Source organism: Porites lutea, chromosome 4 (genome assembly GCF_958299795.1).
Source record: "Porites lutea chromosome 4, jaPorLute2.1, whole genome shotgun sequence".
Lineage (NCBI taxonomy): Eukaryota > Metazoa > Cnidaria > Anthozoa > Scleractinia > Poritidae > Porites > Porites lutea.
Window position 1 is genome coordinate 23,397,724 of NC_133204.1, and position 15,745 is coordinate 23,413,468.

Below are 15,745 nucleotides of genomic sequence, written 5' to 3' on the forward strand. Positions count from 1 at the left end.
AATCGGTTGGGAATAATTACAAGGTGAAATTAAAATTTTTTAATTTTATGGATTGCGGAAATTTTTATCTATTATGGAAACCGTTTCCCTTTACGTAGTTATTTCTTTTCACACTTTAATAAATGATTTTGTATTACAAGCAAAATAAAATAAACTTGAAAATTTCCTCTTACGGGCCCAGCGGGCTATTTATCACGGAACTTTTCTTTTTGAGACGTGATTTTTTGCACTGTTGTGATAGCGAAATGTTCTGATTACTGTGAAATTGTTTTGTATGGGAAGAGATAACTACATAAATCCTGTCAGAAATGAGTCTTCACTTTGGATAAAAAGCAAATATGGTGGAATCAAGTGCGCAATTGTTTGTTTATTCTACAACGAACATTACTTAAAAGAGAAGTTCATCTTCGGATGATAATCTCGAAATTTTGGTGAATTTTCTAAGAACCATCATTTTATGATCAGAGGGTCTGCAGGATCATTTAAAAATTGAAATATAATAATGATGAAACACAACTAGCCCGGGAAAATAACAACAAACGTGACATTCTCCACTAGGTTTTATAAACAGTGATCTACTTCTTTCATACAAAATGAAACAATGTAAAGTAATCATTAAAACATGAATAACCAGATGGTATTGGCTACGCATGTACAAACCGAAATGTCACTAAAACGTGCCAATTAAACGTTTTTACCATCTGCACGAAAGAAAAGGAAAAGTTGATAACACTTTTTTGCCAGTCTTCAAACAGTGGATAACGGAACACGTAGTCGGAATACGCACAGTCTCATGTATGAGAATCCGATGTCGAATAATCTTCGTAAAACGTCCGTTTGAAAAAAAATATAATTGTAAACTAAAGCTACAAGGTAGAGGATTCTACTGAAAAATTTTGAGGGCTGTATCCGCGCTAAAACGTTCTCGATAGCTTTTTATATTTTCTGTACATTTTTCTATAATATTTCCCGGGAAATTTAGTCGGCGGGAAAACATTTTTACAGACAAATGTATTGTAAATTAAAGGTCATTAAAAGAAGCGATTCTAGGGCAGGCGAGGCCCTCGAATTTTGTGAGAAGAATCTTTTGTCTAATAACTTTAGTTTACATTTAGTTTTTTCAAAACGGACGTTTTTACGAAAATTATTCGACATCGGATTCTCATACAAACACTGTAATTTTACGCCTACTTGCCCACCCGACAAGATGGCGTCGAAAACCTCGATAAGGCCTATTATTTTCTACTTTCCTAGCCAGAAACAAAGGAACTACCGATGAGTTGAAAAAACGTTTGGGTTACTATCAGCAAGAGCAATTAAATTTGCCCCGAGAATATTCTGTTTTTGACGGATCACAATTAAGACGCGGCGGCGATGAGAAAGTCAAATAAGTAATAGCTTGACAAGGCAAAACAACAACTTGGCACGTGCATCACGCTTTTTTGTACATTTCTTTGCCCTCAACTGAAAGACTACCCGTGAAAATACCTAATTTCACGTTTTGTGAAGGACGTAAACAAGCAATAACAAAATTCATTCTCTTCATGAACTTGCATATGGTTGGTAGAAATTCAGTTCCAGAAGAGTTCTCTTGCATTTGACAAAGTAAGCGAGTTGGATCAGATGGGGATTTTATATCAAACAGAAAGTTTCCTGACTGCGTGCATTTCTTTGGTGCCTGAGCTAGACAAGCCGTGATCGTCATGTACGAACACACGAAAAGAACTCATTGAGATGTGTTCGCCAGATTGGGCACAATAATACAAAGCATTTTTTGTGCCCAATCAGGAGCCGGCATCCGCTTGAATTTTTGGAAATGGTCCGGTGAGAGTCGGTACCCAGGGGCTCTTTCGCCCGTAATAAAAACTTTCGTCCCGCCTTTTCTCCCGACCCGACTGACTGCCCCTGGGTCTCCGAGGATGGTTTTCACGTAGCTAAACGTTTAAGCGATTTGCTCAACATCTCCCAATACCACACAACAGCACGAAACGGAAGTAGAAAAGAATCCAGGGGCGGACCTGCTTTAATTACGGACAGGTGCTGTCTATTTTGCCCATACCCAATTCCAAAACAATGCTGAGAGTTGATGGCCACCGAGTGCTGAGAGTTGATGAGTCCGTTTGCACGGGGCTTTAGATAATCGTTTTCAAGTCTGTGTTCATTTCAAATAGCCATATTATGTGCCAAATTAATGCTGACGACTCAGGACTCGAGGGAAAACAAAACTAATAGTAACAAGTAACCAAAAAATATAACAAAATAAGTTATTGCCTCCAATGCTTCTCAATTTGTTTGTAACAAGTAGACAAGTACATAACTATGGCACTAGAAAAGCCAACAATTATCGAACGCTTTCTTGTCGAACAAATCTCAAGAACTAATAATAATAATAAATGATAAATAATAATAAATAATGATTAGTCTTTATTTTCCTGTAGGCTTGACTTGTATAAGCTTAAAAGTAGCCGGATTATTCCTGGGAAGGAAAACTCTATTGTTCTCAAGACATATCCAAAGTGAGCCATGCTTTCCTCAGTTTGATCAGCATTGAGGGCCTCAGATATACGGCTTTAGAAATGGCTGATGAGAGCCTTCTTGCAAGATCCGTCCGCCATTGTTGACAACAAGAATGACTTTCCCGCCAAATTTATATTAGAGTACGGGCCCGCAGTAACAAGTTTCGTCGGCTTACGGTTTAAATCTCTCATTTGCGATTCAGAAAAAAATGCACATCTGCGATTTAAAAATCGCACATTCGAGATTCTTAAAACACACAGTTGAGATTTATAAATTGCACAGCTAACCCAAAGTGGGAAAAATGAAATACCGAGATTGCTAGCCAATAGATGCTCATAGGCGAAGGTCTTGATGATAGAACCTGACATGGCTCACTCTTTAAAAGAAATTTTGGGGGCACGAGTCATCTACGCCTTCGCCTTGAACGTTGAATTAGCGTAAGAAATAACAGCGAGATAAAAGAAAAAAACGTCTCTTTGATCGGCTAAAAATTTCAAGTTTGCGTGAAAACCTTGGGAGCCGATATCAGTAGTGTGACCTTCCCAGAATTTTTTACCTAGGTAAAAATCTGTAGCCGTGTGACCACAGCTAATAACCAGAAACTCATATCGATCTCCCAAAAAAAGCTTGATCTCGTCCAACATAAAAGACATGTAAGGCGCTTTCCATTCAACCCAAAATTCCGGAAATTTCGGTCGGTACATCAAATGGACAGCTGAATGGAACGGACCATTTCGATTTAGTCCGATCGGAAAATTCGCGGGACCAGCTTTGAAGGTGGTCCACTTTGACCGGTCCGGTTATCTCGGTCGGTCGGACCGAAATGTCCCTACAACATAAGCAACAAATCATGGAGAATATTCCGGATATGGCCTTGGTGTAACGCCATAATCCACTTTAATTATACCCAAAAGATAAAACACTACAGCAAATGAAATAAAACTAAAAGTTACATGTAAGTGTGCCAGGGTGGCCAGAAAAAACCTGTCACAAAAAACCCCGTAGGGAAAAAAGCACAGGAAATCTGGGGCGGGCCAGGCGCAACTTACGTCCCCCGCCAGGACTCTAAACAAATTACTCAGAACTGCAATAGACAAAAGCAGAACTTCTAATATATAAAACCATTGTACGTGTACACTGGAAAATATACTAAAACTTGTATACACCTGGACTGCATGAAAGTGACTTAGATAAGCTAAGCGCTAACAATTACACGCAAATTCTGGAAAATATACTGAAATATATCTATATCTCTAAATCAAATTAAATTACTCAGAACTGCAATAGACAAAAGCAGAACTTCTAATATATAAAACGATGACACGTGTACACTGGAAAATATACTAGAACTTGTATACACCTGGACTGAAAGTGACTTAGATAAGGCTAAGCGCTAACAATTACACACAAATTCTGGAAAATAGCCGAAATATATCTATATCTCTACGAAATACACCTGGACTGAAAGTGACCTAGATACGGAGAGCACGTTAAGACCATGCCGAAAATGCCTATGCCGCCTTAGTGGGCTCGCACCTCTAACCGGCGTGGATATCCGACAAATCACCAGCTGTTCTCCTACAAGTTGGATTGGGCGCCGCGTCAGACTCGCGCTCACTTGTGGGTGCAGTACTTACTTAGAAACATCACTAACTAATGGCTTAATATGCCTCTTAAACTCCTCTCCCAAATAACGTGAATAGAGAAACACTTGCACTAGAATGAAAGTATAATATACCGTACTCCTAAGATTGAGCTTGGACAATTCTACGAACTAATGGAAACGCAGAGGAGGACTGAGGCGAGAACTTAATAAAACACTAGGTCACAGCTACGGGACAAGGCCTCAGAGTTCAAAATAGATCTACTTTCGCTTGCATGGACACATAAACCGACATAAAACTATTACATGTATATATTTTAGATGGAAAACGTCGCGATTTAGAGGCAAAATCTGCAGCAATCGCCTTACAAAACTAACAGAAAGCAGCTACTTAGGCTGAAATGGGTGCGCAAGCCTAGCTTCTTTTGGCGTCCTCTAATTTAAAGGGAAACTTAAGCAAGGCGTGGCTAACAGAACAAACTTAAATACCAGCCACTGCATGGCTCCAATTTATACTGTAAACAGTAGATTCTCAATAAGATGCGCCAGTGTTATCCACAGAACGCTAGGCTAACTTAGATAGATACAATGAGACATGCAAAGGTTTTTCGAATAGCAGGAACACCAGTCTTCGATAAAGCCCACTCACGCCACCACAATAAGCCAGACCCGTATCTTCAAGACTGTGGATGGAACGTTAGCATCCAACTGCAAACCAGTCAGGCCTAGAACTGTATCCCTCAGCGAAGAATCAGTCAAAAGGACTGTTTTAAGCCATAACCTGGAATTTAGGGCAAATGAGATAAAAGGAAATAGCATAAAAATAAAACAACTACAGCGTTATTTACTTAACTGAACAAAAAACATTGAACAAGGGAGGCGCTAAGCAAAATTTTCGCGCAAAGAAGAATTGAAAAAATTATATTTCAGGCCCAAAGCGAGCCGACACCAAAATGACTTGAAACATGCCAAATCAGGCTCAAAATTAAGCTAAAGCAGGCTCACTGATATGCCAAATCAGACTCACAAATCAAGCCAAAGCAGACCCACAGATATGCCAAATCAGGCTCGCAGATATGCCAAATCAGGCTCACAGATATGCCAAATCAGGCTCAAGATTATGCCAAATCAGGCTCAAGATTATGCCAAATCAGGCTCAAGATTATGCCAAATCAGGCTCACAAATATGCCAAATCAGGTTCAAGATTATGCCAAATGAGGCTAAAAAATAAGCCAAATCAGGCTCACATGCCGCTCAAATGTGCCAAACCGGGCATACAAGGCCAAATCAGGCTCAAATCAGGTGACCACTACCAGGCACACTGGAAAGAAAATCCAGTTATCCTTTCCACTCCAGTCTCGGACAAAGGCATCGGACACACCTACAACGAGGAGAAGCAAACTAGGGGTCAAAACGCGGAAGCTGAACGCTCTATAATAGGATGTGAAACGGTTAAGATTCTTGCGAGGACCCCATTTGGCTTCAACGACTCGAAACACATAGGGATTAACTGGCGAATCATTCTCGTCAATGAAACGGCGCAAAAGATCAGCCATCCCGATGAGCGATCTAGGAATCCACTGCGCTTCCAAGGCAATACCATGCGAAAAAAAACATGAAAAACGTTTAGAGCCACCGACTGTATGGACCTTAAAGACACCAAAGGAAAGTACTCTGGCAGCACTCTGGTTGTCAGAGAAAATTTTCACCCTCTTGTGCTTTAACCGCTCTACAAAAGAAAGCGTAACATAATATTAAATAGCTATCAAATCCGCAAAAAAAATAGAACTTAGACCCAAATAATCGATCGTGAACATAGCGCTAGCCACAGGGCGGAAAAGCCGCGAAATGAAGCGTCGCTTGCGTCGGGAAATACAACTTTGGAAAAAATTGGGGGGAAGGGGGGGTGCCGAATGGAGTTACCGTTTAAAGAGTCAATGTCACAAAAACGAAAACTTCAACTCCACCAGCCGCGGGGGAGTGAAGCGAAAAAGGTGATCCTAAGCCGATGAAGACTCCATAGTTACCTTCGTCTGGCTTGTACGAAGAGGGGAATGGGCTCCACCTCTAAGGCAACTGAAATAATGGAACCAGCCATCCCAGCTGATTTGCGATAGAAAGATGACTCATTTTGAATTACAGAATTCGGCCAAAGCCGCTTTACTAGCTGAAAACTTGCTTCTCGGGAATCTAAAACGTAAAACAAATGGTGCAGACCGCAAACCCGAGCCACTCGCTCACTAGTATTGGGACCCGTTGGGATTTCTCCTTACCAGTAAGGAAACCGGAAGAATAAGCCCCTTGTGCTCAATAAAAGCTACCGGGCGGCGGAAGCCCTCTTGATGACTACCAAATGCGTCATCGAGATAAACAAAAAAACTTCAGACCCATAGAAAGCCAGTAAAACAAAAACAAACGCTTAACTAGACCAAAGACTAAAATCGAGAAAGCGAAATACCAAAGCACACCTTGAAGGGCCAAGAAAAACCTATATACTTCTGGTGATGTAAGGAAATGTCAATCTAGATTATAGGTCCCACTCATAACCTCGGTGCCCCTCTTAAAGAACCTGCGATAACGTACGAAAAATTCTCGTACTTAAACTTAAATCGAACGAGGTAGCAAATAACGTGACTGCGTAAGATCGATGACGACTGCAACCATCAGAATGGAGGCTCACCATGCTCGATAATACAGCCATTGGCTAAAACTCGGAAGTGGGCAATGGTAGCAACAGTGAACTGAGGCGCTTTAAGGCTGACTCAAAAAGACTAAAGGAGGACTTAAAGCGACCTTAAATAACTCCTGAACAGATATCCCCCGGAAAAATTCTTCGGAAACACTAAAATAAATCAAATCACACTCATCTGAAGATTGACAAATGAATCCTTTCCGTCATCTATATTGTAGCCAGTCACTGCGAGGGTTGGTCTTTGAAATGAAGAAACAGGCGTGAGCAAAAGCCGAACTTCAATCACTAGAAAACAAAACAAACAATTTTTCAAATAAGCTGAGAAATTCAAAACAATAAAAAGAAACAAGACTGTGGGTTGTTAGGCGTTCACAGAACCGAAGGACGAATAGGAATGAACAAGACACTTATATAACCGTATGCACAATACTTAACACCAAAAATACCGAAACACAAACAGACAAGATAATACACGTAATTAACCATATAAGAACGTGCAGAAAACAAATATCTGCTAAACTGCGTACCGCAGATATTTTTGCATTCTGCACTTTCCAGAAGTTAATAGAAAAACAAGAAACAACATAAGCAACAAATCATGGAGAATATTCCGGATATGGCCTGGGTGTAACGCCATATGTCCGCCAAAGGAAAAAACAAAGCAAGTCTGAAGTGTGATGTAAAGCAAAGAGAAATACTTATCTTAAACGATGCGAAGAGTTAAAAACCCATCGATTGGGCTGAGCACTCGCTGAAGATCCAAATTGAAAGGAAAAAGTGGTAGAAGTGGGAGAAGCCTAGACCTTCCGATCGACGGGGCGAAAACGGCGACGCCTGCCTTGGATTTCTTTTCTGCTCTTCCCTCTGCCCTATACATCAGTCTTCCCGTCGCCCTCCAAAACTCGACGCAAGCTCGCCGGAAAGGTATCCATTCACAGTAGACCAGCTAAAGTCACTTTATCGGCCATTTAAAAACCTTTATACGCGCAGAAACCAACCAGTACCTGCTCCCAGGACCGACTTAACTTGGCGGTAGAATTTGGACTTTAACGCGTCAATTCCTTAAAGTTGCCAAGCACTAATGCAGGGCGTGAGCCCGAGCTGCTGATGATTCCCTTCTCTTTCACAACTAAAACTTCGCTGCGGCCCCTTATTAACAGTGTTAACGGCTTGCACGACTGTCGCATTATTCTCACAATTTCCTCCGAAAATCGCTTTGTAAAGCCACTGAGGCGATCTTTGATAACCTGCGTAAAGTTATCCGCTAAAGAACCAATAAACTCCGCAACAGGAGCCCTAATAGCCTCATTAATGGAACGCAACGACTGTTGCATCGCTAACGTTAACGGACGGAACCGAAGATCCTTGCTTCTTGCTCATTAAGTGAGCGATGAAATCAGACTGTGGGTTGTTAGGCGTTCACAGAACCGAAGGACGAATACGAATGAACAAGACACTTATATAACTGTATGCAAAATACTTAACACCAAAAATACCGAAACACAAACAGACAAGATAATACACGTAATTAACCATATAAGAACGTGCAGAAAACAAATATCTGCTAACCTGCGTACCGCAGATATTTTTGCATTTCCATTTTATTTGACAAAATTGTTGTCCCCAGTACCGCTCTTTTGTATCCTGCTTGGGTCGGGGCTGTGCAACCGGAATGTGCCGTTCCATTGGGCACGTGGAATTTCCGAAATTTCAAACCGGAATTTTTGTTGAATGGAATTATGGAAAGCACTCCTAGTCTCCATCTTCGAGTTGCTCAGCCTCGCAGAGGGCGGTCAGTTTGCCACAATCAATCAATCAATCAATCGATCTTTTAACGTTAATACGTGGGATGGGGTTGCCCCGATCATCCGAGCCAGAAGCTCATGCATATAACGCATGACAATAAAAATATTAAGTCAATAAAGATACCATGCATTTGAATGCAAAATAATTTAAAAGATCATAAATGTATGAAAACAAATAACAATAATATATCCGTGAATGCACAAAGCTACACCCACCCGAATCCCACTGAATTAATTAAAAACTAAAAACCGTAAGATAAAGTTTAAAATCCTAAGGGTAAAAAAGACAGATAAAGTAAAACCCTAAGATTTACAAAAATTACATTTACAACTGGCTCTTAAGATTGTAAGATTAAAAGATCTTAAATGCTTATGAAACTCACTCAACACAGTCGATCTCTTAATGTAAGAAGGAAGTTGATTCCACAAATGCGAAGCCTTGTAAGTGAAAGAATTGTGATAATCACGATTATTCTAGGATGGTTGAGTGAGATTGTGATCGCTGTTCCTGAAATTGTAGCGCAATAAACGAGGTTCGAATAAATGAGAAATATAGTCAGGCCCATTTCCTTTTATACATTTAACAAGGAGGACAAGAGATTGACAGTACCGTCCATGTTCCGGTGATTGCATGTTTACAGCAGACAATATGGACCCATAATCTAAGCTGTTTCCGAAATTTAAGAGGGCTTTTAATTAAAGCATAATAGTTCGCAGATTCAAGTTTCTTGTTCAAAGTTTTGTTAATCCCTAATGGTAATGGACTACAATATTCAATGTGTGGAAGTATATAAGCCTTGTACAGCATAAGTGAGATATCAGCAGGCACCAGCTTTCTAAGTCGTCTCAGAGCTTCCACGTTGGCATAGATCTTCCTTAAAACAGTTGATAGGTGGTCTTCAAAGGACAACGTATCGTCTATACGAAAACCAAGAATATTCAGGAAGCCACTTATTTCGATAACCGAGTCGCCAATATGAAGAGCAGGTGCATGAGAGTGCTGTTGACGGACAAATAATTTGCAGCAAACCAGGAAGAGAGATTCTCAAGATCTTTATTGAGAGACAGTTCCAATGCTGAAATGTCTGTATTGGATGCATAGGCGGTAGTATCATCAGCATAGAGCCTCAGGGAAGAGAGTTGAACAGAAAAATTCAGATCGTTGATAAATACATTAAACAGGAGTGGCCCCAGGACGCTGCCTTGAGGAACGCCACAATACACCGGTAGCCAATCCAAGAAAACTCCGTTGACCTTCACTCTTTGCTTTTGACCAGACAAGTACGAATACAAGAAGTCAATTGCCTCCTCACCAACGCCATAAGCACGTAGCTAGGCAAGAAGCAAATTATGACATATGGAATCAAAGGCTTTAAGTCGATTGCAATGGAGCCAGTAACCTTTTTGGAGACGCCAGAGATGATTGCATTTTTTGCTTCACAAAAATCTCGCGGCCTGTCTACCTTTCGTCTACCAGAAGTACGGCCCATCTCCACGTTTCCCATGAAACAACTAGAATATCTCGAGAATGCCTGAGTAATTTTTTCAAGACTTTCACGAGAGATATTCCAAAGTGAAGATGATTCATCCGTTGTAATAACAAGCAAAACTGACACGTGCGTCAAAAGAAAAATCTCGCTTTCTAAATCATTTTAAAACCATTGTTTGTCATCTTATGTACAAGTCTTCTACCATTTCTTCTTTGTTGTTGTGTTACTTAAAGGCGTGCAAAGACTGCTGAAAAAACGCGAAACACAACAGATTTCCACGCCAATTCGAATCCGCCCGAGGATATTTGTAACCCGCCACGCTGTGACGTCACGCTATTGTTTCGCACATTTCCAAAAGTGACAATGAGCTTGGGGCTCGTTTTCGCTTACCATATATGGAGAGCTTGCCAGCAGGCTACTCAATTTTTTCCATGCAGCATATCTTAAATCTTTAAGGAATCAATGCCTTTTATTCATCCTTGGGCTTAAACAATGTCTTGCGAAACAATGTCTCATACGGGGAGGCTTCCTGAAGAGAAACTAAGAAACTAAAGAAAGAAAGAATTTAGACTCGGGTAATGAATAAATATTTTTCAGCGTGGTGAATGAAACGTGCATCCGTGCATCAGACGCGAGGCGCTAATCACTGGAGCTCTGCAAATCGAATACGACCACGGTGCAATTATTGAATCACGGAAGCAGGCCGAACTTTTTTTAAGGCAATAAAAAGATAAATTCGTTAAACTTTCAAATTTGGTAGGTAAAAATATGAGAACCATCTATACCTGATTTAAATCAGCATTGAGGGCCTCAGATATAGCTTTTGAAATGGCTGATGAGAGCCTTCTTGCAAGATCCGTCCCGGCACTGTTAAAAACAAGAATGACTTTCTCGCTAAATTTTTATTAGAGTACGAGCCCGCTGTAACAAGTTTCCTCGGCTTGCGGCTTTAATCGCACATTCACATCATTCACATCTGAGCTTTATAAATCGCACATTCGAGATTGATAAACAGAAAACACAGAGTTGGACATTTGCGATTCATAATTCACAAAGTCCGACATCTTGCAGGGGCACCCAACGAGAATATAGTTCAAAACCACTTAAACATAGCATTGTTAAACGTATTTTAGTATTTAAAGGGTGGATATGGGCATATTTTTATCCCCTATAAATTTTTCATCTGTTCGGATTTCCTAGCTGAAAGTCTAGTGATCCGAAAATTATAGGGATCAAAACTTACCTGTTCGAAAATTTCAGCCAGAAAAAAGGCTCCCGAAAATTCTAGGTGACCTTTTTAGGGTAAAAATCCGTTGAAAATGGGCAATTTTACCATTTCTTAGATGTTCGAAAATCTTAGGAGAGGCAGGCAAGCAAGAAATTTTACAACAAATGTTCCGAAAATTCTAGATCTCAAATCGTCTTCCGAACAGATATTTTTCCGAAAATTGTCGTTGGGTGCCCCTGATCTTGCGATTCAAAAATCGCAAAGTAAACTAAAAATATTATCTTGCGATTTAAAAATTTCAAAGTTGGAAATCTTGTCATTTATAAATCACACAGTAAAGCATCTTAAAGTATCTTCCGATTTATAAATTGCAAAGATAGAAATCTTGCAATTTACAAATTCGTAAGCAGGGAAAAGTTAGATATCTGTGATTAACATACCACAAACCTGGAAAGCGTTATTTACAAATCGCAAGACAATCCTGTGCTATTTAATCGCACAAAAATTAGAAAAATATTGCCTAATAATATTTTTACATTTGGCGCCCCATAATCATGCCATAGTTAACCAGGGTTAGAGTTCATCGGGTGTGATCTTCAGATAAATTGCTGCTAATTCCATTTGATTCAGAACCTATTACTCTATAAGTCTCATGAGGGCTACTACGTCAGCGTCAAAAGAGTAGAGCTCATCTCACGTTATAATATGGCATTTTTTTGTTAAATCGTTACTTCCCTTACACACTGATGAGGCCACAGCCTTGTTATATCGATCTTTCCGACAGAGCAGTGAAAAACTTGAAAATTTAGCAAAATGCAATCCTAACTGATTGTTTCAGTCACATAATAATCGTTAAATAACTACCCCATTATTTCACGGTTTCGTGTCATTGATACAAACACGTCACCTCATATCAATGGTGTCAAATCCACTTAAGCTAATCAAAGGTTCCATTTCAAACACAGCTGAATTATTTACCACTTGCAGTGAGTTTAAACAGTTTTGTTGTGGTAAGAGCGGAGATTCCGTCTTGCAAGGAAACTTGTGAAAAAGAGTCTTATATGCCAAATTACTCTCTAGCACATCACTCATCAACGGAAAAAGCTAATAATGGTGGCATTTTTATTTTTATTTTTTTAGTTATCCTGAGGAGGCGCTCCAATTTTCCGCCGCCACAAACATAAGCAGACACAAATTTGCCTGAGCTGATACGGAAGGCGGTATAGAAAGACGAGCATACAGCTGCTCGGGAAAACACTGCTCAGTGTCATAAAGAAACTCGTGGAAAGAGGAAGTCGAAACAAACTCTTCACGTGCATGATTACCGACATCGATATGAAGATGTCAATCTACATCAAACAACTAATTTAATAACCAGAGACACGCAACTGATCGGAAGGACTGTTTACACAGGTTTAAATTCCGTTATTAACATTTGAAAAGTTCTTGCACGGAGCAAAAGGCCGCTTTGTATTAAAGTAAACGAAAGTACCGTCAACACACCGGGCCTATCATCACTGTGTTGTGAACACGCAGAAGACATTTGGAGATAAAACTCCCTCAAACGCGCTTGGTATTTTGGTACACTAGGGACGTCGGTTGATAAAGCAAAACGTACCTCTTAGCGTGAGTGATCATGATTTGAGGCCAGGCAAAACGTTAGGAAAGGCTACGCGTTCCGAGGCGGCAAAATCACCTCTTGAAAATAATGGAGGGAAACTCAAACACCACTTCAAACAATGAGACATCATTGACAAGGGATGGTAGTAGTGTTTTTGATAAAATTTTCCTTACTGTCACTGTTTCTCTTATTATAATCATAATCTTCGCCGCGATCTGTGGAAACCTGCTTGTCTGCCTCGCTATTTCATTCAATCAACGCCTTCGCAAAGTGACCAACTACTTCATAGTTTCTCTGGCGATCTCTGATCTCATGACAGCTTGCTTTTCAATGCCATTTGATGTGCAAGCTCTCATACACCCATTCGGGTGGAATAATGGTGAGTTCACGTGCAATTTCTGGGCCTTCATGTACCTGATAGCAGCCCCAACTTCCATACTGAACCTAATGGCGGTCAGCATCGACAGATATCGAGCTATCAGCGCCCCACTGCAGTACTACGACAAGATGAGACCAAAAAGAGCCTTGACTTTCATAGCAATAATCTGGCTTTATTCTTTCGTCTTTACAACAGTTGGAATGGTGGGGTGGCCTTTCTATGATCACAGCGTGATAAATGGCATGTGTTTCTTCAACATACATCCTTATTTTTCCGTGACAAGTTCTGCGGTAAATTTTATTTTCCCAACAGTTGTGATGTGTGTGATCTATTTCAAGATCTACCTGATTGCCAATGCGCATGCCCATCGTTTGGCAAACGAAGTCCCTGAACCAGTGCCGTCTTGTGTGTCCAACGAGGATTCTGCAAACATGACCAACGAAAAGAAAAGGACCAAGCGAAACATCAAGGCTGCGAAGACCATCGCCATTTTAGTGTCAACATTTCTTGTATGCTGGATGCCAATAACTTTATTGTCTACTGTTGGTTCCCTCTGTAGAGAGTGTATCATGGTCGGCAATGTGGCAGTCTTCCAGGCACTTCTAGTGCTGGCCTACCTCAACTCAGCGCTCAATCCCATCTTGTACTCATTTTTCAATCGGGAATTCCGGGAATCCTTTATAAAGATATTTAAACTACGGTGGCATCAGAGCAATAATAATTTAACCCCTTAACACTCAAGAGTGCCAAAATTGCCAGTTCAAGAAACAATCTACAGCTGAATCTAAAATTTAGCTGCGTACAAAGTAGTTTAAACTGGTGAAGAGGTTTAATATAGAGATCAAATGTGCACCATGGGATTTCGACTTCAAACTACACTTCATGTCTTAGCTCTGTCCGTAACTGACTTTAAGATTAAGAAGGTTTAAGAGCTGCGAACGGTGTCAAAAAAATTATATCATTTAAACTATTGCCTCCAACTTGGAAATAGAGAAGGCTTGTCAGAAAAGACAAGGAATTTAGGGTCTGGGGACGCGTTTCTCAGAAGTCCATTACCTTTCGTGCCCAAAGCCGCAATTTTAAAACGAAATTCTTATAAAAGGAAGTGCGGATTCTAACCCGGTAACCTTGCAATTTTTTTTTTTTCGTTAACTTGGGGTTTTAAAGCATCTATTTTAAAACCATTAAAATTGGATCTTTACTGCATGCTGAAACCATAAAACACCAAAAGGTGTAAGAACCATCAAGTTTCTATAATAGAGCCCTGCACACTATATCAATGCGAAATTAAAGGAAAAGTAAAAACAGTGGTACCATATGCAACTAATACTAAAACGCCACAAAAATAAATATTTATCGGTAGATATATTGTAAATAGTTACACAAAAAAGTTCAGTATTGGGGGAAAATGGTCGTTGATCTTTCCAATAACACTGGGATCTCCTGATCATTTTAAAAAATTAATAGTACGCTATTTGTAAGGAGATACTGTAAGGGCTTTACATGGTTTCATTCAAGGATCTTATCCAGAATTCCACATTTTATTTAATAACAGCAGCAGCGGAATGCAATCGTGTTAATAAAACGATTCTCCTTAACTGAACGGAGACAAGAGAAGAGGACATTGTTCAAAAATGACAAATTTATTTATTGGAAAAACTGATCAAAACATGAATAGATTTACCTTTTAGCAAATTAACATTAGAATTAGAAGAATAGAGTTCCACATTAATAAGGGAGGGAGGTCACGAAACGCCAACAATTTATCACGACATCTCTGCATGTGTAATTATTTCCGGATAGGAAACGCAGTTTAGAGTGCATTTGACGCCGAAAAGTAATTCTGTTCACTGCTGAGTTAAAAGCAAGCGCTGTGTATAATAACTGCATGTTAGGACGCTTCAGTGATGTTTGAGAATAAGTGAGCGAAACTTCCGCTTGACGAGTAACTTATTTTATTCCTTATATTTTATGTAGTACACCTCCATGTTAATCAGGAACTACAACAAGTTTAATGATTTCATTATGGTCTTCCCACCCTGAAGAAAATTAGCCTCATTAACGGTAATATAATGGACTTTAAAAGAGAGGAAATATTTCCTTCCTTAATATTTTTGGCGGTTAGCTGTCCACCACGGTCAAAGCCACAAGAGATTACCATGGTCCCTCCCATGAACGGCGGCAAAAATAAAACTTGTAGATCGCCAATTAAATGCTTATTGTACTTTTGTAAAATAGCTTAAAGAATCGGTCCCCAACGAACGTACAGTTTCCTTTCACTGCTGAAAGTCCAGCTGCCATGTGGTGAAGAGCTTGAATCAGTTAATAACAATAATGGTGGGCGTCGCAAAGGGCGCAGCATTTAATCCCGCATGAAAGGCTTTCCAAACTTCTAATTAACTTTTCACT

The 15,745-nt window shown here is 39.9% G+C and overlaps 1 protein-coding gene across 1 annotated transcript; it reads left to right on the forward strand.

Annotated features, from left to right (window-relative positions):
* The first annotated feature begins 12,980 nt into the window (after nt 1–12,980).
* LOC140935095 (octopamine receptor beta-1R-like) lies at nt 12,981–15,421 on the forward strand. The gene has a single exon (XM_073384630.1). It carries the CDS (start codon nt 13,045–13,047, stop codon nt 14,068–14,070), a length of 1,026 nt encoding a protein of 341 aa, XP_073240731.1. The 5' UTR covers nt 12,981–13,044; the 3' UTR covers nt 14,071–15,421.
* Nucleotides 15,422–15,745: the final 324 nt, after the last annotated feature.